We start from the raw sequence: 26,152 nt of genomic DNA, 5'->3' as shown, positions 1-26,152 counted from the left end.
GCTGTGAAGATTTTTTTTAGGTTTGTGTGACATCAGTAACAAAAGAAAGAAAGAAGGAAACTCGTTATTTCAACGGCTCCGTGGATGTTGATCAGCAAAATCCCATATTTTGCAAAGTGCACCACACCAGTGATTCCTAACTGTATTTTGTGTATTCATCCTCTGAACTGAAAAAATTAGGGGAAAGAACATTGCGCTAAAACCCGTTAGCCCTTCATGATGTCACACATGGGGCTGGCACCTGTCCCAGGTACACAGTAACCTGAACCACCAGTCTGGCTGTCTAAATTTTGCCAGATGAGGTCACGTGACCCCTGCGGCGTGACCCCAGTCACGTGTTTAGTTCAGGGTTGATCCAGGAAATTCGAGGCTTCACAGCTGTTCCTCCCTTGTTCCACCAGGGATCCTGGGGGTCGAAGAAGGACCTCTCGCCCAAAGACTTCCTGACTCTGTCCATCATGACGGCCGTCACGGGCCGCAAGCGCAGGAAGCGCCACAACGCCCGCCGCGTGGGCAGCAGCACCGACGACGACTCGGAGCACGAGCCAATCAAAGCCGGACATCTGGGGGCGGAGGAGGCGGAGGAGGCGGAGCTACCCGCGGGGGACACGGCTCCACGAGCTGAAGGAGAGGAGGACGAGGAGGAGGAGGAGGAGGAGGAGGAGGAGGAAGAAGAAGAAGAAGACGAGGTTGCAGAGAGCGCAGTGAAAGACGTGGAGGTGGAAGAGGAGGCGGCGGAGGTTGTTCCCATGAGGCCGAGCGGCAAAGAGGAGGAGGAGGTGGAGGAAGAGGGGGGGAGGAAGGTGTTGCTGCAGGAGGAGGAGTCGAGGGCGGAGCCTAAAGGGCCGGCGTGGCGAGCTCCTGAGGACGCTCGCTCCATCGTGTCGGGCTACTCCACGCTCTCCACGCTGGGGCGGAGCCTGGGCTCGGAGGGCCGCGGCGACGACGCCGACGACGAGCACAGCGAGTTGGTGAGCGAGACGGACAACGAGAGCGGCTTCGCCTCGCGCTCCCTCACGCAGGAGAGGCCCGAGAAGAAGCCGCCGCGCACGCCGCCCAGCACGCAGCCGCCAGCGCAGCAACCGCAGCCGCAGCAGTCGGCCCCCCGCAGCTTCCTCTACACGCACTACAAACCCACCGCTGCCCTCTCGCCCGCCGACTCGCTGGCTCCGCCCACCGAGCTCACGCTGACCCCGGACGGCGTGGAGCGGGGCGACGGCGGCGCTCGCTCCACCACGCCCTCCTCCTCCTCCTCCGCCAGCCACCGGCTCCACTCGCGGCCCTCCTTCAACTCCCACAAGCTGATCCAGTGCGACACGCTGGCCAGGAAGAAGCTCAAGTCTGAGAAGAGCAAGGCGCGCTCGCTGGACCTGCCGGAGGCGGTGGTGGCGGGCGGCGCCGGACCAGAGGGCGCGGCCAGAGGGTCCCGGAGGGAGGCGTTCAGCCCCCGGCCGCCCCCCAGCGAGGCCGACTCCTTCAGCCCCGCCGGGCCGGGCGGCCGCTCGCTGGCGGAGCAGGTCCGGGCCCGGCTGATGGGCTCGGCCGACGACCTGCGCAGCGTGGGGCTGCGCAAGCCGCTGTCGCCCGAGACGCGGCGGAAGAGGCGGGCATGGCGCAGGCACACGGTGGTGGCGTCGCCCACAGAGACGTGCGAGAAGAGACCCCCCCTCAACCTGCGCGAGTTCCCGCTGTCCCCCCTGGGCCGCCAGCAGGGGGCCAAAGCGCCGCCGCTGCCCCCGCAGGACGCCGATGGACTGGAGCAGGGAGTGGCCGCGCGCCCAGCGCCCACCTCCAGGTTCCACCAGTACCTGTGACCGCCACCAGGGGGCTCCACTCTCACCCCTCCCATCCCAGAGAGGAGGCGGGGTCCAGGCTGGGGTCACGGTGGGTTGCCAGGTGCAACACACGGAACCAAAAACGAGCAGGTTGCTTTTTTTTCCTTTTCTTTTTTTAATGAGCTCTGTGTGACCAACAGGGGGCGCTTCGTCGTTGCCAAAGCTTTCTTATTTTATTTTATTCTTCACATCTGCTTTTGTAGACATAACAGACAGACAGGAACCTCACCGCCACTCAGCTTCCTTTGGCTGCAGACCGTCTCCTCAATTCCTTCAAGTGACCAGAGGAGGGCGCTGTGGCGCAACCTCCGTCTGGTTCTTGAGAAAATGGTGCTTCTTTAACAAAGTTGACGTCTGTTTGTTTGTGTTTTTACTTTTAAATAAGTGTATAATACTTCAGCATGATGGGAGGGAAGTGAGTCAGGCGGTGCAACGTGAAGAGGACGTCGGTCTTCACATATTCACTCAACACAATACAAAGACAAAAACAACGCTCATCTTGGTCTACATGTTAATAATGTGTATGTGAATCGTCAGAGTTGTGCAGGTGTTTGTCTTAAGCGATTTTTTGTAACATTTGTACAAAGCCTTGTTAAGTTAACCGTGTAAATATTAACATATCTTATTTGTTTTTACTTATTTTTTTTCCTCTTTCATGGTTTACAAAAAGTGCGTACAAGCGTGCGCAGTCGTTTCTTTCAAGATGTTACTTGAAATGTTTCCCTTAATATATAATTTTTTTTTTTTTGTTTTATATTCAAAATAAATATATAAAATATTTTGTATCAAACTTAAAACAAAATAAGTACTTCTATCGTGATGACACCACCGGTGTTACCTGTTTAGCAGAGACAAGGGAAAAAAATGGGACTACTTCCTGTTCCTGTTGTCCTCTCCAATGGCCTTTTCTCATCTCTCGGGATGAAGTCCTTCTCCCTCTCCGACAACATTGTACCGACACACATTCAAAACTGACTGTCTGCGGCGTCACCTGTTAATTATTACGTAGCGTCAGACAGTTTGCAGGCAGCTCAGCGCCACACTGTGACGGCTCCGCCTGCTTGTGTACCTCGGCAGGGCGGCCGCTGGCTCCTGATTGGCTCCTGCTGGAGCAGCTCGGATACAAGGGTCTCTTCACAGTGAAGGGACGAAGCCCTCAGGGCGGTGGGGAGACCTCGGAGTGTAAAATGTGACGGGTAGTTTCTCCAGGAGGTTCGGGCCAGGAGCTCCTTCCTCCCTGCTACCGCAGAAACGGTACATTAGAGGGAACAAACAAGAGTGTCGTCCGACGTTCTCATCTCCCCCTTTTCACTCTCCGCCAGGACGTCACTCAAACAGGAAGGTGCCATTTCCAAAGTCACGCTCTTGTGTGAGCAGATAACCCCCACCAAGCAAAACAAGGACGACAACTATTACAATTAAGGTCTTAGTCTTGTCTTTACCTCAAGGATTATTTTCTCCAAGTGCCTGATTTCTGGAATGTGTTTTTTGTTGTGTTCTGCAGTGCCATGATAGGTTCTTATCTCCTCCCACCCCCATGATGTTTCTTTGCCCCTCCCACACCCCTGCTGTGGCTGATCACAATGACAAGGCACTGACCCAAAGATATGTACATTGAATTACAGGCGCTCGAAACTGAAATAGGATGTGAGACAAAACAAAACAAAACAAAAAAAAAATGGGGAAAGCACATTTACAAAGCCAAGGACACGTCTATGCACTCCCTTCGCCTCTCAAGCCACCAGGAGGGAGGAGGTCACCTGTGTCTCTATGCCGAGTGTGTGTGTGTGTGTGTGTGTGTGAATACAAGGTACACCTGAGCAGCAGCCCCACCTTTAACTGAAACAGCACCAGGTCTGGCTGCTCAGTGAACTACACCCAAACTGTGTGTCTACGCGTGTCTGAGGTACGACTGCCTCGTATTTAAACTTTTTCTGTTTTGTTTATTTTTTTTGTACATACCATCTAAACATGTAACATACTGTATTGTGTACATTTGGAATTGCTTTTAAGTATAAGATGATTGGACTTTTAAAGTGAAAAAATAAGAGGTTGTCTGCCTGAAATGGTTTTTTTCCTCGTGGCTGTGTTACTTTCAAGCAAGACTATACAATGTAAATAAAACAGAAGTATGTATAAAAAAAAAAAAAAGACGCCGCTCGTGTCTGGTTTTGTGTGCTCGTCCTGCGACTCTGCCGGTTTGGAAGAGCAGAAATTTAAATAAATAAATAAATAAATAAATAAATTAGCTAAATGCTGCCCCCTGGAGGCCGGAGATGAGTGAGGTTTCTTCGGGCCAAACGGCAGATTGCCTGAAACTTCAGCAGCTCCTCTTTGCGTTCCGCATTTTGAGCTGCTGTGCAGAGATCTGCCATTAAAGAGATTAACATGTGAAGGGATGTACTGTAATGAAATGGAAGATTTGAATATAAATGTAATTTTTTTAAATATATATTAGGCCACTAAAAAGAAAGATGGGAGCTCAGAAAACTGACATACATTGTTTGCAGTATGCTTGATCCCCATTAGCAAAAAAAAAAAAAAAAATACGTTTTAACACAAAAAAACACTTAAGGACCTTCTCCATAACATATTACACCCCCCCCGCCCCCCTACAAACAGGCTCATGATTCCTCAGAGAAGCTTTGTGTTTCCTGTTCGCTCGCACGCCCCCTTGAGTTTCAACAACAAAATGACAGCTGAATTTCAAACGCTTTATTTTGAACTTATGTTGACACACAACTGTAAAAACTGTGGAATTGACAGCTGCAAAACCGAGGCCGATTAGCTGCGCTCTGTTGACGAATGCGTCTTTTAATCGGAGAGATTACAAATAAAACGAGATTTGAATTAATTCTGAACTGGAACCGGTTGTTGTGGACACTGGGAAAACGGATCACCTTTTCTGCTGCCTTCACATTCTCTCTTCGTTTTTAATTTATAAAAAAAAAAATACACTGATTTTTTTTTTTTTTTTTTTTTAAACATGATATATATTTTTTTGAAAAATAAAGACGAAAATGCACGTGATAATCCAACAGTCCAAATAGAAAACAAATGTCAAGTATTGCATGGCAATGCAAAAGGACTTCAGGCGACAAAAAAATGACTTTCATATAGAAAATAATGCAGCAGTCCCGGTTTTTTTATTTGCTTTTTTTCACCTTTTGAAAGGATTTTTTTTTTTTTTTTAACTCTCCCCTCACCTCGACTTGACTCGGACAGTGTCCCTCAGTTGGTGGCGACCTGCTCCCGGTCCTGCTTGAGCAGCAGGAGCTCCGTGTTCTGCGCCCTCAGTCTCTCCAGCTCCTTCTCCAGCTCCCCCAGCCGGACCAGCGGACTCTCCACGCTCTCGCCGTCGGGCTCCACGGCGCGCCGCAGCCGGTTGTTCTCCTCCTCCAGGCGGGACATGCATTTCTCCAGCTCGAGGTACTCCTGCACCAGCTCCTGCTTGGTCATGTTTTGCAAGCTCTCGACGTGGTACATCTCGTAGGTCTCGCAAAAGTCCCTCTGCAGAAACTCTCCGCCGGCGCTGCCGGCTCTGCCGATGCCGTCGCTGCCTCCGCCGCCGCTGCCGTCCTCCTCCTCCTCGTCGTCGTTGTTGTTGTTGTCGCCGCCGCCGCCGCCGCCGCAGTCCTCCTCGCTGCCGGGCTCCTCGACGCGGCCGCTGCCGACCCCGGACGGCCGCTTGACCCCGGTCTCCGTGTTGAGGTCCGGCTCTTCGCGGTCGTGCTCGTCCATCAGGAACTGCGTGGTGTTGTAGGGGGCCACCGGGAGCCCCTTGGCGAACATCTCCTCCCTGACCCGGGACGCCCGGGCTGTCTCCTTCTCCTCCAGGGCTCTCCTCTCTTCCCACGAAAGTTTGTAGTAGGGCTTCCAGTTGCGCCTCTTCCTGGAGGCCCTGCGCCGGTGCTTCTTCTTGCCCAGACGCGCATCCAAGCCGGTGTCGGAGTCGACGAGCGAACTCTCATCCTGCCGGTTGATGGTGTCCTCCAGCGGCCGGCCGTTCTTGCCCGAGTTGGGCTTGTGTTGTGGCAGCTCCGCGCCGGGGCACTTGGAAAGCTCGTTTCCGGCTGCCGAGGCAGGGCACACCCCCCTCTGTCCGCCTTTCAATTGCCACAACTTGTCTGTGTTGATATCCCCACAGTTCTCCGCCCGTCGCTGCTGCTGCTGCTGCTGCTTCTTGTGCTCTCTCTGGCGCCCCCTGTCGCCGTTCTGTGGTCCTCCGCCGTCGCTGGCCGGGAGATGCTCCATAGCGCTTGTGCTGATCCCACCTGATGGGCTGTCCGAAGTTTTCTGGTGATGGCTCTGCTCCGCTGGTTCTGTCATCCTGCTTTGATCCTCTACGATGGGGCTTCACGGCGGCGCTTCTCAGATCATGTTCGGCCTCTGCAAACTTAAGCTAGTAAGTTCGCCGAGACAGTGAAGTCTTGGTTATCAGTCAAAAAAATATATATATATTTATATATATATTTGTCTCCAAAGTTTAAAGTAATGACGCTTGAAAACTGACTGCCGCGAGATAAAAGTAAAGGTACGACCAGTAGACACTTGTTACTCCTCCAAGGGTTTGTCAGAGCAACTGTCGCTAACTACCATTAACTGTTTCGATGCTGTCACAGTTATCGTTCACCCGGAGACAACGTCCTACCGTCACAACACTGTCTAGTGTGCTGCTCGGAGAGAAGAAGCTCCCGTTTTTATAGCAGCTCCGCCTACAGGAGCGCGCATGCTGCCCGTTGGAATGGCCGTTGCATTGTGGGTCATGTCGTTCTCAACTCCATGCGAGCGCCACTGATGGGCTCGCCACCAAACTACATGGTCCACAAGCCTACATTAACTGACGAGCAGCTCAGCCAATCGTTCGGCAGAATCTTGAGCGCCGTAACGCTCACACCCCTCTTTATTGATTGGACGTGAGGATAATTTTGCTGTTGCTAAGCTTAGGGTATTTTCTGATTGGCTGCGCCGTTAGTCCATCAATTCTACGTAATCCACACTTGGAAAGTAGTTCGGGGCATTTTAATCGACGCTACTATCTTCGTGGTAGGGGGAACGATTCCAAGTCGAAAATGTGTCTTTAGTTTTAAAACATGAAATCTCAAATATATTATAGGTATGTCGAAAGAACACGTGTTTTGTTTACGGAGAGTAAACCCGTCTATTGATTTTTAGCCTAGACCGTTTCATACACAACTCAAAATGCACGAAACGTATTCCCGTATTTGTGGGGAAATGCAGACGACCTGTGAGGGGAACTAGTCCTCCCTTAGACCGTGGACAAGATAGCCTTTAAAATCTGTAATTTGTGAACAATTGATAACACATTTTGTCAAGCGGTCTTCTTTAAAGCAATTGTAGGGCATTTTATCGATGGAAGATGCTGTAGAAAGTCTCCCTCTATGTTGTGCGGAGTAATACAGTGCGAGGGAGCGGCTGGGGGGCAACTCTCAATTTAGCGTAAACAAACGACAGTTATTGTCAAGCTGCCGCTGCGTGCACAGCGTCAAGCCCTTCGTTGTTCAAGGGTGGGTTAGGCGACCTAACACTTGCTCAACAACCACGTTTCCTGTGGACGGAGTGGCGTTGATCGGTTTACTGTATTTATGCGCAAGCCACGTTCTGATGTGCAGTGTCAGTTTTGTGCTGTATTGTGTTCTCGACAGCTAAGGATAAGGCAGCTAGCTGACGTTAGCTAGCGAATAAGCACTGATCGCTACTGCTGCCAAAGTAAACACTACATCAAGCGATAAAATGTGTGAACTATACGCACTACAGTCATAATAAACTTGTGAATACGTCAACGTTTGAAGGCGGATTGTTTGTCGGGAAGGGCTCTGTATATCCGCTAAACGCCATATTGTACGCACAGTTAGCCTGGCTACTGCTAATGCTAACGCTGTATAGTCGGTGTAAAGATACCGCTGCGATACGAAATATATATACTTTACATAACTGGTCGGTGTTTATTTCGTACTTCGTATACAGTGAACACGTATAAAGCAAAAATAAGTAGCAGCGTTCGTCAAAGCCGTTTGTAACGTTAGCCATGTGCTAACTAGGCCAGTGTGTTAGTAATGGCTCCGTGTACTTTCTGGAAAATGTCGTTTCCCTTGAGAATTTCTCACTCGGAGAATAGAGATTATTAGCATCTTTGTGTTTATAAATTTCGTTTGAATGACATAGGTTACTGTCTTCAAAAATGGACGTCAGTTTTTAACTAGTAACTTGGTATTATTAAACTACGACAAGGGTCGATCGTTTGATATTTTTAGCTCCGGGAAGTAGACAGATCCCAATCTTACAAGCCAGGACAGAAGCCTTCCTTTTTTTATTTTTGTAGTTAGCCACCTGGAGTTAAGATCTACCCGTCATCCAAGCGTTAATATCGCCACACTTTCATTACGTTTAGTGTCGAGAAAAAATATTCGCTGAATGCACAATAAAAGAAGTTAGTCAAAGACTCTAGATACATATCTTTGAGAAGTGTTTCCTTACACATCGAACTGAATGGTACTTTGAGGAAGTGGCCACTTGCTTTGCCTTCTGTTTCCCCCACCAAGTCCACAAATTACACAACAAAAACTTTCAATAACAGTTTAAAGCGGAGAACAAATACAGTTATTATATTTCTCTTAATAGCAAGATCTGTATTCAGTCTGTGACCTCCTGTGTCGGATCACAGGTCAGCCTGCAACCACCACCACCACTGCCAAACATTGAGGGTTCAGTCGTTGGTTCCAAACAACATAGGCCCACTGTCCCTGCTGGTCCTTATACTCATTCTGCCGAAGATGAGATTCAAGTTGATGCAAGAGCCGAAACGCCAGTGGGCTCCCATGTTGTCCTGTGCAGGAGGAACCGTGAGCCCCCAACTTGGAGCTTCTCCTGCATACATCACAGCTTGTTGTGGAGGATTAGTGGGCATGACTTAATCTCTCACCCTGTCCAGCGTGCTCAGTGCTGCAAGTGACAGGAGCTGGGAGTTGCTGCGAGCAGACACATGGCCCTGGAGTGGAAAATGAAGCAAGTGATGTGGCTGACCTCCCTCTCTTGTTTCAGCAAAACACAACGCACTTGTTGGTGTATTTCAACAGGAAGATGCACGCACACACACACACACACTCGATGTGCCAGCAGGGGTTGAAGGATACCTGCCACCAGCCTTCTGCTGTATGTGACACTGCGGCTGGCACCATCATGTCATGCGCTTTTCCCTCGCCCAGCCCGCCCCAGCTGCTCCCTCTCCATCCGCTGTTTTTCATAACTCTATTACAGCAGACATGATTAAGTTTGCAGTCATCAGGGCTGCGTTGTTACCGCTGCTCACCTCCCAACACATGTTCAAATGGAGGCTGAGCATAAACGTGTGGTTGTCGTCCCCGTCCTAAATTCCCAACCCCTGCCCCTGTGGCCCTTGGGAGGATGACTGACTTGAATTGATTGCTGTGTTTGTTGTTGTTGCTGCTGCTGCTGTTGAGCTGACTATGCAGTTCGTTTATGCGGCCAACAGGTGGCGCTGCACTATAAAGTATTTGGTTTTGAAGAGTTGCAGAAGGAAATGGGAGGTTTTCAGCTGAGTGACGGACAGAAATGTTTTTGTTGTTTGATTAACATCCATTGTGTGTATTTTAACAGACGGCTCTGAATAAATAAAAATTGAATCAGTGGATAAACACAATGTTAGTCAGTTTTGTCGGTGACGTCATTATCGCCAACACTTCTCGCTGACTTTTTTGAGTGGTGAGCAGAGATTTAAACCGAGTTGACAGAGATTTAATCCATCCTGAGGTCTGGTCAGACAACTTGGAAGTTCTGAACCTCGGCCAGTTCTGGTTTGTCAACTCCTCGGTATCTGTTCGAGGGGGAGGAGGAGGAGGAGGAAGAGGAGGAGGACTAGAAGGAGGAGGCGCAGGTGCGTAAAAGTGCGCGCCTAGTTTGGAGTCACGTTACGCACAGGCATGGCGAGCAGCGCCGGGGAGGGACTTCTTCTTTCAGCGTGGAAACGGAGAAACTGTTGCGTTCGGCTGTCTCTCTCTCTCTCTCTCCGAGCCTACGTCTCTGCTCCGGGGCCTCAAAGCTGCGCCTGCAGGGAGGAAGCTGCGCCCCTTTTACTCCTCCTCCGCGACCGCCTGTTGCCCTTTCGGCGAGCCGATAAATTAACACTCGACTGCTGATTGCCGTGAAGCCTGCGCACGTCTGTCCGTCCCTCCGTCCGTCCGAGGAGTTGCAGAAATGTTGGGAAGGGGGAAGTCAGCGGCCGGCAGCAGCAGCAGCCCGAGGGAAGAGAAGAGGGCGATGGAGCCCAGCAGGAGGCTCGGTAAGGAGAGCAGCACAGGATCATGACATTTGTTGCGCTTTTATTTTACAATATGTTGACAATATGTTAAAACTTTTCCTGCGTAATCTTGAAGTGAAATGCAGTGATTTATTCTCCCCGTTCTTATCCTGAGCAAATCAACCATCATCATCATCATCATCAGACTTATGATGTTTTAGGATGTTTTCTTGAACACAATGTAGATGTTGGTATGTTTGTGTTTTACTGGCAGATTACTACTTACATATTGTCTCTGCGAGTCAATGAGTTAAGCCAGTGAGCATCCGTCGCTCAGAAATAACTCCATGGCTGAAATAACCCACACATTTATTGAGGTAAAACAGTTTCAGGGAAGCTGTCTGAGTGCGGCTTCCTGCTGATGATCGAATGACAGCTCACTGACACATTTGACCCAGCTGAATGTGTGGGTGTGCACTTTATCATGCGCTAATGAGGAGCATGATCCAATGATCCACCCACACACACACACACACACACACCCACACACACACACACACACACACACACACACACACACACACACACACAGAGTACTCCCATGTGTCCAGCCCTTGGTGTGTGATTCCGGCCAGCGTCTGTCCCGTCCCATCCTGCTCCCCTCTTGCTTCAGCACTAATACTTTACACCAGAGCTCGCTGTCACACCTCCAACACCCCCTCCACCCACTCCAGACACACACACACGCACACACACACACACACACACACACACACACCCAAAAATAGACACCTGCTGAGCGCAGATGCAGCACCTGTCAGAGCGTCTGAAAAAGACTGCGTGTTTGGAAAGCCGGCCCACCAGAGGGCCTAGAAAGTTTCCCCTGCACACACCTGTTTTATTGACACAGTGACAGACTTCAAAAGATGTGGGTCATTCTTGCAAGAGAGTGTTTGACTAACTTTTTATCTTAACAGGCCTCAGAAAGGAACTGGGATTCTTTCTTCTTTTTTGGCTGCTTTTTTAAAATAGTTTTGTTGCGGCCAAATCACACCTTAAGCCACGAGTTTAATGCAAAGGACTTCATGATTTGCATATTTATGTCAAGTTCAAGACACAAAAGGGAGCAAACAAATCAAAAGGAAATACGCCCAGTTGGGGAATGCGGTGGCCAGTTGTGTGGACGAGTGGCTAAGTCACATGACTCATCAACTGTTTAGTGCCAGGCGTGCGCCTACCGACACAAGGACTTTGTTGCAATTATGGTTGCATTTTAACGCTGAATTTTTCCCTTGAGTCACATCGTTACCCGTAACCTTTCTGCCTGAAACTGTAATGGCAAAACCAAGCAAGGTCAACCAAGACCTCATAAAAATTGGACCCATCGTGATTCTGACCCCAGTGTGCCTGCTCTGAAAGCAGTCGGCTGGATTTCAGCCGGCTGTTTGGGCAGCTCCTTCATCCTCACTCTCATCAGAAGGTGGAAGTCTCACACGTCAGTGTCACTCAGGGCTGAGTTCCTTGTGTCATGGGACGTCATGGGGCGCCTTGTCCGTTTGCACGTTGACCGTTCACCTACAGATAAAGAGGCCAAGTGGATGTAAACACTTGCTGAACAGCCTAAACAGGAGGATCTATGTGTGCAGCACCATGCAGCACTTTTCAGTTCACTGCTTTGATTCAGTAGGTTTTTAAATCATGTTTAACATGTTAGCAGTTCAGGATGCTGTTTTGCATTTTAAAGCAATGATGTGTTTCTAAAAAAAAAAAAACCCTCTGGTAGTAGCGAATTAGATCTGAGTGCAGAGTGTTGACGCTGATTGCGATGCTGTTATGCATAAATGTCAAACAAGCGGCGAAAACCAAAAAAGAAAAAATACTTTTCTGACCAAAGTTCTGACATTGTGCGTCAAAAAGTTCAAAGGTCAAATTGACTGTGATGTGTTAACGGGCTTCAAAAACACCTTTTCTCTCTATTATTCAGCGCCATAAAGCTCCTGAACCATAGCTCATGCCTCTCCTGGGCAGACGGCGACCCCTGGTGCTCAGCTGAAACTGAGAAAAATTCAATTTTCCAGCAAAATATTTCATGAATTCATTTGGGAAAATGGCCCATAGAAACATTTGGACAGGCAGGTTGCGTTCAAGAATAAAGAGAAGAAAACTTGGACAGTCATTGGTCTATCACATTCAGTGGACCAGTAAGTTGTTTTTTTTTTGTTGTTCTGCTCATTGAACCAACTCAAATCTTCTTTTTGCTGCCAAGGAAACTGTTCACTGAGTCGGTGCTCGCCCCTGTGTTCCTCTAAACTCCTGCTGAAGTCTGTCAGGGGGTCAGTGAAAGCTTCTTTTTGTCAAAAAAAAAAAAAAAGCCCAGTCCTGATTAAACCTTTGCTCCTGCAGCTTCCACACTACTTCAGTGAGCAGCGACCATGAATTGCAGCTCCCAGTTGTTTCTTTCTTCTTCTTCCTCCAAGCGAAGAAGACGACAGTCAAAACTAGTCAAAACCACCTGGAAATGACAATGCAGACTTGAAATCTCATCAATCTGGCTGTTTTGCAAAGTCGCTGTTAATCCAGACCGGCGCTGATTCTAACCACAACTCAACTCAGTCAGTTATGTAACTCTCAAAGCTTACAGAGTGTCTTTAATATGCTGATTTCAAATGATGAGGGAAAAAAAACTTTGTTGTGCAGATACTAAAAAGTTCAGATTAAATGAGTCATGTTTTGATAAACCATTAAACCACTTTATCAAGTCTTTTTTATTTAGGAGAGAGTAAATGAACGATCAACACCAAGAAGACGATTACTGAAGAAAACTCTTTTTTTGAATAGAGAAGACTGTTCTTCCTTTTTTAACGAAAACTCTCAGTGTTTCTGTGCCTCTTTATTAGGATAGTTTTCTACATGGGGACACTGGAAAGCCCTACTTTGTGTCAGGACCAAGTTGTAGGCAGCAAGTACTATAAATTGGATTGAACTTCCACTCCCTGATCATCTCCCACGATGCGGCGTCTGTATCGATGCACGTGCACAACCCTGGCCAGCTCGGCTCTTGTCACGGTTGTTTTGCCGCAAAGGAAACGTGAAGCGGTTCCCAGCCGGACCTGGAATGTGACCCTGGACGACTCTGACCGGTTGCGGTTATTTTGCTTCTCGTCTTCCTGCTCAGATTGGCGGGGGTGATTGGCGATCGCAGCCCGTGGAGCGGTGGGAGGGGCCGAGGGTGGGGAGGGGGCGACTGCTGTCAGTGTTTGTTGACTTTTCCAACTCCTCACTTTTCAAGTGCGTTGGTTGCGGCCTCGACCCTGTTGTGGATGTACAGGAACTCCTCCTGGTTCGACTCCTTGATCTCGGCGCCACACCCGGCTGAATGTTTGTACAGATCGAAGTCAGATTCTTGGAAATCACGCGTGATGTACAAAGCACACCACGACGTCCATGTCTGTGTGTGTGTTTGTCCAAGTGCCGCTCCACCTGCTGTGAATACACTTCATCCACTTCATGCACTTTTTTTCTATACAAATGTGAAGTGTTTGGTGGAGAACTTGCTGTCCTGGAGTGCATGGAAACCAAGTTGCCATTAACTTCATACTTGGAAGGGAAGAAAAGGCAGAAATATCTTTCAGCCAAAACAATTCAACTTTCAAAATGTGTTTTCAACGCTTCAAAGCCACAACGCGCCTCCAACAACCTTTAGCGACGCTGTGTGTCTAGTGTTGCCACATTATTCCAGTGATCCTGACTAAGGTTTCCATAGTTGCCACCGTGCATGTGCCAGCCTGCTCACCTATCCTCCCCCTCTGTGCTGTGTAGAAAGACTTGCAGGGTGGTTGCCAGCCTGCCAAGTGTTTCCCAGGCCCTCAGACTATGCAGTGAAGTGGATGACGACCAGATTTTTTCCCCCCCTAGCAGCGAGGGTCAGTCAAGAGAAAACTCCTGCAGGAACGGCACCCATAAGTCCTTTTTTATCTTGCACACGAGCAAACAGAGGTGTTGAGAGGCGTTGGGAGGCGTTGGGAGGCTCGCTCTGCATCGGGACTCTGTGAGTCTGCCCGCCGAGCTGTGGATTAGCCGGCGTCTACGGACTTGCGCGCACTTGTTTTCCACCGTGGCTGGATATCGAATTGATGCGAGCGAGGTTGCAGGAGAGGAATGAAAGGTGAATCGCTGGGCTGAGGCCAGTGGAGGAGGCCGAGGCAGTTACGACTGTTTGAGCGGCTTAGCGTAGTCATTGACCTGCACTTAATCAGCTCCATGTGCTCCACTGGTGGGAATGCATCGCATGTGGCAACGGCTGGAAAAACAGGCCCGGGACGGAGGGCTGGGAGAGGGGGTGCAGGGGGGAGGGGGTGGCAAGGAGGGGGTTCTTTGTGTTGGACACTAATGGGGAGGAATCAGCAGCTCCAGTTCCAGTGAGGAGGGGCCGCTTTCTCTGTTGTTGGGGCTCTTCAAGCCGTTTGGCGCTGGCAGTGCGCGTTTAAAGAGAAAGACACGCATGGCAAGTGGAAGAGGACGGGCCTCAGCTGTGAACAGTCCTCTGACAGAGAGGGTTGTTTGGGCTTCTCCACCCAGCAAGCTTTGAAAGAGACGAGAGTTCCGCGAGAGCGAGGCAATGTTTGAGTTTGACTTGTTGGAGCTTCAACTGCAGCAAAATGAAAGCAGCAGCAGCAGCAGCAGCAGCAGCAGCAGCAGCAGTCCAGCAGTGGAGCCTGGAATGATGATTTAGCTCAAAGATCTCTGCAAAACAACACGTTTAGCCCTCTGTTTACAGTCCGCCGCAGAAACACTGGTTTCCAACACCCTGTTGTCACTAACCTCCAAAGACGTCACATGACTGTAATTACTGTCATCTCCGGGCTTGAAGCTCTTTCTGTGTGTTGAGCACAAAAGCTCCCTCGGGGCCGGCGGCCCTGGTCTTTTATTTTCTGCCACAACAGGCCCTGATCCTGCCGGCAATCACCACAAACAAAACGCTCGCTCCCTCGCTCTGAGGGTGCGTGCTCGCGTCTCTCTGTGGTTCCTGCTTTTATTTCCATAACTGAGTAAGACTTCAGCCAAGCGAATACTTTGAATCTTTCCAGACTGCGGGTCCTACTGGCTCCCTGCTGGCCCCAGAGTCAAATGAAGCGAGGAATTATTGTGGATGCCTGAAGTTTTGATGCCATTCGGGCTTTTCTTCTTGGTGTTTTTTTTTTTTTTAAGGGGAAATGTTTGGACCTGAACCAACGACAACACACAAACACACACATTCAATACCAGCTGTAATCTGCTGATGTCTGTGTAGGAAACAGAAGGTCTGAGTTTGAAGAAGGAGCAGAAATGTGTTGTGGGATCAGTCAGAGGTTTTCCTCATAAATATTGCTCTTTGTTATGATAATTTAGTAAGATTTAGTTGCATCAGTAAATCATCACTCCTCAAAGAGCATATTTGCATTTCAGTGGCTCCCGAGGTTGTAAATCCCACCAATGGAAAAGAATAAATAAAAACAAATCTGTGTATGCAGGATTTATTCTGCCAGCCCATTTGTCTGTTGTTTTGGTTCCTGAAACTACACAAAGGTGTCATTTGCAGCCACGTGTGTCTTTTTTTTTTTTTGTTTTTGCCACAGGTCTGGACAGCGACGACATTCGGCTGATGATGAAGGGCTGCAGCATGGTGAAGGTCCGATCGTCCAGCTGGCAGAAGAGCCGCAGCCTGCGGCTGCTGGAGGACGGACTGACGGTGTGGTGCGAGTCCAGCAAGAGCTCCCGCAAAGCCAAGTCCCAGCAGACCTGTGAGTGACTGTGTGCACGTGTGGGGTGCATATGTGCGTGTGTGTGTGTGTGTGTGTGTGTGTGTGTGTGTCGGCTGGGGGCACGTCCAGGTTGAAAGGCAACATGGGACAAAAAAGGCTGCTGAGGAAACTTGAACAATGTCAGATGAAGAAAGATTTTCCGGGCCCTGCAGGAGGTGATGTTGAACCAGAGCTGCCGGGCCTCCCGGTGCACCCTGGGGTGCTTGTGTGTGGAGCCAGCTCATTGTTCGTGGAGCTGCGATATCTGGGCTCCATCTGCAGCCTCCACTCCCTGCTCTTCCTCTGCCGAGATTCGCTAGCAGAGCTGCGGTGCTGAAGGAGACGGAGCTCTGCACTCAGGATAAACAATAATCAGGCGCTCCTGATTCAGGATTGGCTTAAACCTCAGATTCTGCCCGGGCTCTCCAGACTGGAGGGCAAGAGCGAACGTCAGCGCGTGACGTCGGCTCCCACCGTGCTCGGCGGTTCTCCTGTGTGACTTTAATTGTAGCGAAGCGCGAACGAGGTGATGTTTTGATGTTTTGCCGTCTGAAGTTTTGGGTTTTTCTCCTCTAAAAGGTCCCATTTCCACCTTATTTCTGACTCAGACCGTCAATTATCCAAAATACCATAAATCTCCAGAAAACACACATGTATTTAACCCACTGTTTACAGCCACTCACGTAATACACAATGTTTTTAGCTTTCTGCTAAAACGATCCTCTGTTGGACCTCCTACATGTTTTCAAAGGTGTTCCAACGAGACAGTAGAGGGCAGAAGAGCCACTGGGCTGGTATCAGTGCCCTCTGTGACATCACAGAGGGTTGGTTGCCAGAAGTGTGGCATAAGTATGTTTTAGCTCAAACTTGCTCCAAACCATAGCGGCGATTCATTGTATTGCTAAGTTTCTACATTAGCTTCATTTAAATTAATTTGAATAGTTTTTTTTATGTCTATGATTTAATATTCTACTAATATTTTAAGAAATCATTCAAATGCAACCCATTGCGTTCCGTTTTAGGAAGAAGTTAAACTAATGCCCACAATAAATGTGACCTTGTCTGTTTTTCAATAACCAGAATTATTGTCTTTATGAAGGCGGCCTAGGACATTAAGCGTCCTAGTGATTTATTAACCAGAACAATTCGTCACCGCTCAGTTCCCTGAATAGTTTCTGCAATCAAACTTTACACTGTGGCCCAATAAACCAGATTGCGTGAATGACTCAGGACAAACGCTGAATATCCGAGTTGTCAGTATCAAAACTTTTATTGATTTGTATATGCATTTGCTGGGGACAATAAAATAATAAAAGAGGGACTTTGACGTGTTGTCAGAGGGAGACTGTAACCTGAGACCTTTAACTCATGTGGTGTTTGCCAAACAGGACTTTGTTGGAGAGTGCAGGGCACTTTATTTAGACATGAACCTTTAGACGTTTGAACGTTTTAGTGGATTTTAGCAGACTTTCCACAAGAGGATCCAACTTTACGTGTCAGCTGATCAGCTGGCCGGCCATCAGGCTCTCTGGCCCTCCTCCGTTAGCTCAGCCTCATGTTTGCACCCATGTTGGAATGCACTTTACGGGCGAGCGCAGTTAGCCTGGCAGGGGGTCTGGACGGGCCTGCTGACCTGCTGCCGAAGGCCTGTCCCTGTTGTCCAGAAATAGTGGCGAGCCACTCGAGTTGCAGCGCCACAGCTCTTCACAACGAAGACCACGAGCATCGCGGGGCAACTGGTCGCGATAAATGCCGCGAGGGGGTGTATCTTTGTGTGTTTGTGCGCATCGGGGATGAATGCTTGGCTCCGCTCCCCTTTTCCGAGCTCCGAGCGGTTCTCCAGGTTCTCCAGCGCGATCCGACGCCTGCAGCTCTGACAGCACTCGGCACACAGCTCTCCCGTCCCCTTTCTAAATCACATGCTCGCGCTCACGGGTGCACGGGTGCACGCACGCACACACACACACACACACACACGCTTGTCACTTTTGCCGTGTCTCTGGCATAACAACGCAGGAGGAATGCAGCGCAATTCTGAAGAGGTGGACAGCGCAGGCTTTATGACCACAGGAGGAGAATGAGGCTTTTGTCGGGGACGTTGCTCATTGCACAACTTGGTGATCACTGCCCTGCACTGCATGCAGGCATCCCACTGTGGGAATACAAATTATGGTGTGCTGGTGTCTATTTTTCTGTCTTTCATCTGACTCACAGACGTTAGAAGGCTGATATGTTGCATAAAGTTGTTGAACACTTTTTTTTAGCCTTAATGATCTAAAAAGAGATCCAACTACATTGCAAATGGGACTTTAGTCATTAGCACAGACAGTGAGGTCACTATGGAGGCTAATTTAATGAACATAAACACCTGGGTCATGTTTAGGGTTGCCACCTCCTAGAGTTTCAGGGACATCTCGGGGGGGGGTGTCTGAAGTTCGACGGGGGCGGAGGCGGAGAGGCGTCCCCGAAATATACGGGACAAAGTGAAGTGTGTCCCGTATCAGCTCATTACGGGACAGGTTTTTTAGTTGCCAAATATGGGACAATCGCGTATTTTACAGGAGTAGACCACAGGCGGAAATCAAATGAGGTTTTGTCATTTTCCCTAAAAAAAACGGGACAAATTGTGTCCCGGGAGAGATTTTATTGTTTCCGGGACAGGTGGTGAAAAAAGAGAACATTTCTGGGAAAAACGGGACGGGTGGCAACCGTAGTCATGTCAGCAAGGTGCTAAGACCCTGAATAGCCTCAAAAATCTGCCAGTAAATGTTGTTTTCTTTCTTCTTTCAAGAGATGGATCTGATACATTGGAATGGTTATCAATTGTTAATAATTGCAAGTTAAAACTGACAGAATATGCATTTGTGGATGTTAGAAATTGCTAGCGTTAGCGTCAAGAGACAGTAGCATTTTGCTTCAAAAGAAACCCACTGGTGGAGTATTTATCACGATCAACCTTATCCCCCAGCAGCCACTGCAATAAATGATCAATTTCATATTGTATGACAATCCTGTAAAGATGTAAGAGCTGACGAACATGTCACTGTCTCACATGTGGTACTTGACAAATCACATGATGTTTGACCTTTTGCTTGTCTGTGTTTGTTGTGATCCCCTGTTTTGGGCGTGTTTACGCAACACTGTCGCTGTTTTTTTTTTTGTTTTTTTTTAAACGACTGAAAATTATCTTTATTCCTTTCAGTCGCCGTCACCGAGGTGGAATGTATCCGCGAGGGCTGCAAGTCTGAGGCCCTGCGACGCCTGTCGGGCTCGGTGCAGGAGAACCAGTGCTTCACGGTGGTCTTCAAAGGGGCCCGGAAGAGCCTGGACCTGATCTGTCCAGACGAGGTGGAGGCCCAGTCCTGGGTGCGAGGCCTGCGCACTCTCAAGGACTACGTGGCCAACATGAGTCAGAAAGAGAAACTGGACCAATATCCTGCCGGTTTGCCGATAACTGAGAGCAAATATAGCCCAGCAGAGACGGCGCTGCCAGGGTCAGTGACTCTGCAGTCACATGTCACATCTCCTGGCTGCAGCAGCGCTGCTGGTGGGCGGGAACGATGAGCAAAATCATCCCTAAAAATACAGCGTGACTGTCCCTGTTAAATGTAACCCTGGTGGTCAGAGGATTAAATCTGAACCGCGACTCTCAGGTAGCGTTGAGCCTCTCTGCCCATTTATTTTTAATTTTGTGTCTGTAATGCTTTTTGGTCGCCGGGTAGAGTTGAATTGGCTCTCAGTTGCCAAGGTGACGTTTGTTTATCTTTCTGGGTGTGACACGTGAGGGACAACAAAGCAAAGAAATAATTACCCTGTTGCCATCGACCCTTTTGACGATGGCGCGTCACATCAGACTGCTTTTACTTTGCTGGGCAGGGAAAATCATCATGCATTAAATGCACAGAAACGGGAAATTAAAAACCCAAACAGCCGGGGGCGAGATTTTCCTTCGTGCAGGAGCAGGAGACTGTGAGGGTGTGGCAGACAAGAAGGCTATCAACAGAAGTCGGCACTGCTTTGTAGGGGAAAATAGGTGACCTTAATTTGTTGGATGCGCTCAGCTTGAATTGGTTCCAGTCCAGCTACTGGTATGAATGCACATAGAGCTCCTGGTGTATTAATAGAATGTGCGCTCTGTTCGCTTAAATATTGGTGTGTGATGTGTGGAAGTACTGGCCGACTGCAGCAGGGAATCAATCCACACTCATCAGCGTATCACCGTCAATCAAGGCAGCGAGGAAGGAAACCAAACAGGGAGAGTTGGGCGGGCCGTCAGTTCCCAACAATCAATGCTGATTATTTCCAGGATAAACGAGGACATTTCTCCGACAATCTGCTGCATTTTAATGTTTTTATTTCCCAAACGTGTCGTGTTTGAGCCTGGTATTTATTCCTTGACCTTCAACACCTGGATCCGGCGCTACCTGAAGAGCGCCGATCAGAACCAGGACGGCAAGATGAGCTACGACGAGGTCAAGCGGCTGCTCCAGATGATCAACATTGACCTGAGCGAACATTATGCCCGCTGCCTGTTCAAGGTCAGGGTCGGCCCTTGACACGGCCCTCTCATTTATTTCTCCACTGGCTTTGCTGCCGGCCGTGTCCAGAGCTGATTTGTCAGATTTGTTGATGCTCACAGAATCACATGTTTTCATCTCCCATTTTCACAGCTGACGTGCGTTATCATTCGATAGCGCGCCCTGATTTAAAAAAAAAACAAAAACATTCTTGGATGTATTTATTTGTTTCCCTGGGTGTGTTTGACTGTTTGCCACCGCTGCGTCTCAGAGGTGTGACAAAACTGGAGACGATCGCCTGGACCACGTGGAGATCGAGGAGTTCTGCCGGGAGCTCCTGCGGCGGCCTGAGCTGGACGCCGTCTTCATACGCTATTCCAGCAACAGCTGCGTCCTGGCCACCCCCGAGCTGCGCGACTTCCTGGGCGACCAGGGAGAGGACGCCTCCTTGGGCCACGCCAAGAGCCTCATACACACGTATGAGCTCAATGACTGGGGTAGGTCGCTAAAAACAAACTTACCAAAAAAAACAGCGGTCCGAGGCTGTAAAAAGCCTGCTCAAACGTTGTAAATGCCCCTTGAGCCGAAGAGGCTGCAGACTGGTGACAAAACAGGACTGCACCTGTGGGGGTTTTTTATGGAGGCAATTTCCTCAGAAGGACCCATGAAGAAGAGATGCTTTTTATAACTGAGACCCAGAGGGAGCTCGAAATCACAACCACACAAACTGAAGAAAAACAGCTTATGTATTCAGCAATAAATCTAAAAATGATCTCTCTCTCTCTCTCTCTCTCTCTCTCTCTCTCTCTCTCTCTCTCTCTCTGTCCTCTCTCTCTCTCTCTCTCTCTCTCTCTCTCTCTCTCTCTCTCTCTGTCCCTCTCTCTCTCTCTCTCTACATATATGTATCCTAATCTCCACTCTCTATGCTGTGTTTATTAATTAATCTGCTGTAACTTCGCTCTTTTCTTTCCACTTTACTTAAGCGACAACAATAACAGCCAATTTTATGATGACAAATGATTTGGCTGGGAGTCCCTTTGCTTAATCCCTGAGTGAGAAAGTGGCTGTGGTTTATTGGAGAACGTTCCCCTGGCTGCCCCTCCTCGCTGCTAATTTATGCCGTTTAAAACCCTATTTATGATTAAACTGCTGGCCAGTTTTGCTGATGATGCTGCTGGAAGGGACGCGATCGACTGGAACACACTGCTCCGTCTCTTGCAGCTCAGAAGAACCTCTTCATGTCCCAGAACGGCTTCACCATGTACATGCTGTCCCAGGAGAACAACGTGGTCAACCCCGAGCACACCAGGGTCCACCAGGACATGAGCCGCCCTCTGAGCCACTACTTCATCTCCTCGTCGCACAACACCTATCTGACCAAGGACCAGGTGACCAGCGCCAGCAGCACAGAGCCGTACATCAGGTATTCACGGGCCAGAACCCCATCAGATTAGACAATCTTAATCTGGAGGATTCAGTGGCACTTGTCTCCTTCCAGGGCTCTGAACCAGGGCTGCCGCTGTGTGGAGCTGGACTGCTGGGACGGGGATAAGGGTGAGCCGGCCATCTACCACGGCCACACACTCACCTCCAAAGTGGCCTTCAAGGAGGTCATCGAGACCATCAACCAGTACGCCTTCAAGGTACGAGGAATCTCCTGAGAAGGTGTTAATCCTCTGCAATGACTTTCTGACGTTGCTGCTAATGAAAATGAGTGAGTCGCGGGTAAACGGATCCAGAGTCCCAGCGCCAGCTCGCTGTCATGCCAGTGTTGCATTACAGCGCTGGTTCCTGCCCTGCTCCTCCCTCATCTAATTGCTTTTTTTGGCTTTGCACACAAGACTCCTGTTGTGTCTCTTGGTGCAGGCATCCCCCTACCCTCTGACCCTGTCCCTGGAGAACCATTGCTCAGTGGAGCAGCAGGCCGTCATGGCCAGACACCTCCGCACCATCCTGGGCAGCAAACTTCTTACCCGGCCCCTCCGTTCCCAGACGCTGATGGATCTGCCTTCTCCGGAGGTACTCAGGCCGCTGGCTTTGCCGGTGAAGTGATTTTTCCTTGTGATGACCTTCTTTCTCTCCGCAGGAGCTGAGGGGCCGTATTCTGATCAAGGCGAAGAAGCAGAATCCTCACCTCAGCCAGCTGGGGAAGAGCGGCAGCTACGCGAGCTTCTCCTCCAGCTCTGAGGATGAGCAGGCGGGCGGCAGTAAGAACACGCCCAAGAAGGATCCTGCAAAGGTGAATACCTGAGCTCCAAGTTCCTGAGCTGAATCATCTGTTAGCGGATTATGTGGTATAATGGAGAACATTCATCATCACAACGCTGTCCTGATTTAAAGACTCCTTAAAATGCTCTATTTCCTGAATTCAAAGGCTGCACCAAGTGTGATTATTTGTGGCCAAGCACATACCAAAATGGCCTGGCAGTGCGAGGACTGTTGACACAGCTGACCAACTTTGTTAGTCCAGAACATCTTATTTATTTGTGCTCAATTACGCCTCTCCCAGCCTGTCAGGAAACTGTGTAGACCAGGTCCTCCAAAGGCTGCAGCCTCTGAACTGATACACAACAACCCCCTAATGAAGCCTGGCTGATTGAACTCTTGTCACTAATACTCCAATTTTCTGTTCCCCCGGCTGTCTGTTCCTGCCAGGTCTGCTCCAAACTGAGCCCAGAGCTGTCGGAGCTGGTGGTGTACTGCAAAAGCGTTTCCTTCCGCGGCTTCGAGAACCTTTCTGAAAAACCTCCAGATGAAATGTCCTCGTTCTCTGAGAGCGAGGCCCTCAGGCAGATCAAAGATTCTGGTCCGTCAGCTTGGAAATAACTATCGCAGAAAGTCTGACAGACTGAGACTTTTTTTGTTGCTGTTTTTGTTTATGCATTTATTTTTTGTTTTCTTTAGTGCGGCTGTTTCTGCTGTAAATACCATCAGCCCCTGGTGTATCGTGGCATGTGGCTGACTGCCTTTTCATTTTGCAGGAAAGCTGTTTGTGAGACACAACAGCAGACAGCTGAGCCGGATCTACCCCTCCGGCCAGCGCCTCCAATCATCCAACTATGATCCTCAGGAAATGTGGAACGCTGGCTGCCAGATGGGTTCGTACTTCGAAAACACACACACGCACGCTACAAATGCCGTTCCGACGACGGTAATTAAAAGGGGATTCATTCCTGAGCGCTGTGCCGTCAGTACGTGCCAAAGACGCTGCGTGGTTTCTGCGAGGTGACATTTCAAATGCAGAACATTGAGCTCAGTTCAATTCAGCGGCCACTGACCTCTCACCCTGTGCTGCTGGGCAGTGGCTCTGAACTTCCAGACTCCAGGGGAGCAGATGGACCTCAACCAGGGCCGCTTCCTTGCCAACGGCCGCTGTGGATACATCCTCAAACCGGCCTTCCTGTGCAGCCCCAAGTCCAACTTCAACCCCGAGAACACGGGGGGAGGGCCGGGTCACAACCCCACACAGCTGACTATACGGGTGAGTGCCAGTCAAGACCTTTGCCTGGAATTGGACTCTTTTAGATGTGAAAATTCAAAAGCAATCCCAAATATTGGAATTAATTTTTTTGAATGTAAAAAACCTAAAAAATGTTGAACAATGTCGAGCAAGATTAAAAAAAAAAAATCAAGCATATCTGTTAACTGTCTCCTTGTATATTTTGCTCCATAGATCATCTCTGCACAGCAGCTTCCAAAAATCAACACGGACAAAGCAAGCTCCATCGTGGACCCACAGGTGTCGGTGGAGATTCATGGGGTGGCCATCGACAACGCCCGAAAGAAAACACAACGCATTGACAACAATGGTAAAAATCTGTGTCCCTAAATGCATCACCATTTGATTTTTACCAATCCTATGATTAATTGCATTAATTCAATGCAAAAATCACTCCCAACCCTACGCCTTAATGTTTGATGTTCCAGTAATGAAAGGCACAGAGACGACAGGATCCAGCATTATGCAGCTCAGTTCATTTCAAAGGGATTGCGACGGCCTATATTTACAGCTCTTGTGCGCCCTCTACAGGCTTCAACCCTCGCTGGGACTGCACGCTGAGCTTCCAGATGCAGGTTCCTGATTTGGCCCTGGTGCGCTTTGTAGTGGAGGACCACGATCACAAAGCAAAAAACGACTTTGTGGGCCAGTTCACTTTGCCTTTCACAAGCCTGCGAACAGGTGCTCGTGCACGCACACAAGCATTTCCTCGTGTATTACAATCCCCACTGTGGCCTTCTGCATTCTGATAATTACAATCTTTCTTTTCAGGGTATCGACATGTTCATTTATTGAAGGCAGATGGCTCCAGTCTGTCCCCCGCAACGCTTTTCATCCATGTCAAAGTGACCCGCAAAGGAGTTCCCATCAAAAGCGTGTCGGAGCGCATTACAATGGCCAAAGGCAAGAAGGCTTGACACGCATCAGAAAATAGCTGCATTTTCCGACAACAAAAAAGGGCCTTCAGAAAATCTGAGGAGGAGTGAAGAGAGAAAGAGCCTGCTGCCGCCAGCTGCTCCCCCAGTCCAGAACTCAAGTGGTCCAATTTTACACTGCGATCCACTTCCCGGTGCACGGAAAAAAAGCATGCCATTTACCCGAGATGAAGCAGCACGCTGGCTTTTAGCAAATGAATGTGGAAGGATAATGAATGGGGATCCACTGGGGGAGTGTTTGGCTCAGTTAGCTCTATGGAAACAGTACTGAGGACTGTGGCTTCTTGAGAGACAGAACAAAATGAATTTCATAGTTGTTAATTCTCATATACGACAACCGTATCATTTCAGAAAAGTAGTGTCATGTCAATCTTTAATTCTTTTAGATAAGTTTTTTTTTTTTTATTACATTTTTACACTAAAGTAGTTATTTTTACACTGGCAGTTTAGCCACAACTCTTTCTTACCAGGATGCCTTTCAAGGTATTTGAGTCTTTAAAAATGACTGACTGTGTTTTACTGATTATTCTTAATTTAGACATGATTGTTTTATCATTAATTTTATTGTAAACCAGATGTGATATTTTAATGATTGTTACCAGCTGTGTTATCCTTGAAATCCTAACAAAGTGAGCATTATAAGTCTTACCTCCAGATGCTCTGCACTTTTACTTGATAACAACAAGTTTTCCCACATCTCATACACAAACTTGAAATGCAAACAGTGTTAATTTGCAGAGGAATGTTTACTTGTGCTCTTAAAAAAAAATATCAGGTGCATATTTAACTTTGCATACTCAAATGTTGTATTGTTGGTAGAAGCTTGCTTCCAGGATCAGTGACATGCCTGCAGAGTCATGCTTTGCTCTTGATTCTGCTCCTTAAGTCACGTCTTAAATGTGGGGGCTAAGTAGTATTTGTTATTTGCATGTTGTATTCCAGAAGTTTTTCGTCACCAATAGTACATTTCATGGTGCTATGATGACGAGATCCCACTGCTGCAGAACATTATCCTGCATACAAGCATCATTACTGTAATTATGGTCTAGATTCATTTTTTTTTTTCATAAATGATATCAGTTGTATGACTTTGCATGATCACAGCTTAAAGCATTTTGATGGCAATGCAAGTAAAAGAAGATACTAATAACACATTTTTGTGTGGCTACTGTCATTTTTAAAAAAAAAAAAAAATTTTTAAACAAGATATATTGAGTATCTGTACTGCAAAAAATGAAATACGTTTACGAAATACTGGCAAGCACATGGAAAATATCATGAATAACATTTTGAACACCCTAACACAAG

General features: G+C 48.6%; 3 protein-coding genes across 8 annotated transcripts in view; 2 read left to right on the top strand and 1 right to left on the bottom strand.

Annotated features, from left to right (window-relative positions):
- arhgap23a (Rho GTPase activating protein 23a) overlaps positions 1-3,986 on the top strand; it is a 53,985-nt gene extending 49,999 nt beyond the window's left edge. For all 6 annotated transcript variants that reach the window (XM_076038657.1, XM_076038655.1, XM_076038653.1 and 3 more), the window contains one exon: positions 402-3,986. In XM_076038657.1, coding sequence (XP_075894772.1) covers positions 402-1,814 — 1,413 coding nt within the window. In that variant the 3' untranslated portion in view covers positions 1,815-3,986. The remainder of the gene's footprint in view (positions 1-401) is intronic.
- A 549-nt stretch (positions 3,987-4,535) lies between these two features.
- hexim1 (HEXIM P-TEFb complex subunit 1) lies at positions 4,536-6,518 on the bottom strand. Its single transcript, XM_076038668.1, has one exon. The coding sequence runs from the start codon at positions 6,162-6,164 to the stop codon at positions 5,067-5,069; it is 1,098 nt and encodes a 365-aa protein (XP_075894783.1). The 5' UTR covers positions 6,165-6,518; the 3' UTR covers positions 4,536-5,066.
- A 3,070-nt stretch (positions 6,519-9,588) lies between these two features.
- plcd3a (phospholipase C, delta 3a) lies at positions 9,589-25,998 on the top strand. Its single transcript, XM_076038677.1, has 15 exons — positions 9,589-10,155; positions 15,729-15,893; positions 19,096-19,324; positions 20,302-20,431; positions 20,682-20,907; positions 21,632-21,833; positions 21,909-22,053; positions 22,277-22,429; positions 22,497-22,649; positions 23,066-23,216; positions 23,392-23,508; positions 23,713-23,891; positions 24,084-24,219; positions 24,441-24,590; positions 24,681-25,998. The coding sequence occupies exons 1-15, from the start codon at positions 10,071-10,073 to the stop codon at positions 24,824-24,826; spliced, it is 2,367 nt and encodes a 788-aa protein (XP_075894792.1). The 5' UTR covers positions 9,589-10,070; the 3' UTR covers positions 24,827-25,998.
- The last annotated feature ends 154 nt before the right edge of the window (positions 25,999-26,152 follow it).

Source organism: Nelusetta ayraudi, unplaced genomic scaffold (genome assembly GCF_046127955.1).
Source record: "Nelusetta ayraudi isolate G7.1 ecotype Tasmania unplaced genomic scaffold, CSIRO-AGI_Nayr_v1 ptg000057l, whole genome shotgun sequence".
Lineage (NCBI taxonomy): Eukaryota > Metazoa > Chordata > Actinopteri > Tetraodontiformes > Monacanthidae > Nelusetta > Nelusetta ayraudi.
The sequence above is the reverse complement of the archived record's forward strand: the minus strand, read 5'-3'. Positions and strand labels throughout refer to the sequence as shown.

Bases quoted from the DNA above. Each gene is read 5' to 3' on its own strand.
- hexim1 (XM_076038668.1), bottom strand. From the start codon at position 6,164: ATGACAGAACCAGCGGAGCAGAGCCATCACCAGAAAACTTCGGACAGC.
- plcd3a (XM_076038677.1), top strand. From the start codon at position 10,071: ATGTTGGGAAGGGGGAAGTCAGCGGCCGGCAGCAGCAGCAGCCCGAGG. The intron at 22,054-22,276 runs GTACGAGGAATC...CTCTTGGTGCAG, and splicing joins TCAACCAGTACGCCTTCAAG to GCATCCCCCTACCCTCTGAC. The intron at 23,509-23,712 runs GTTCGTACTTCG...GCTGCTGGGCAG, and splicing joins GAACGCTGGCTGCCAGATGG to TGGCTCTGAACTTCCAGACT.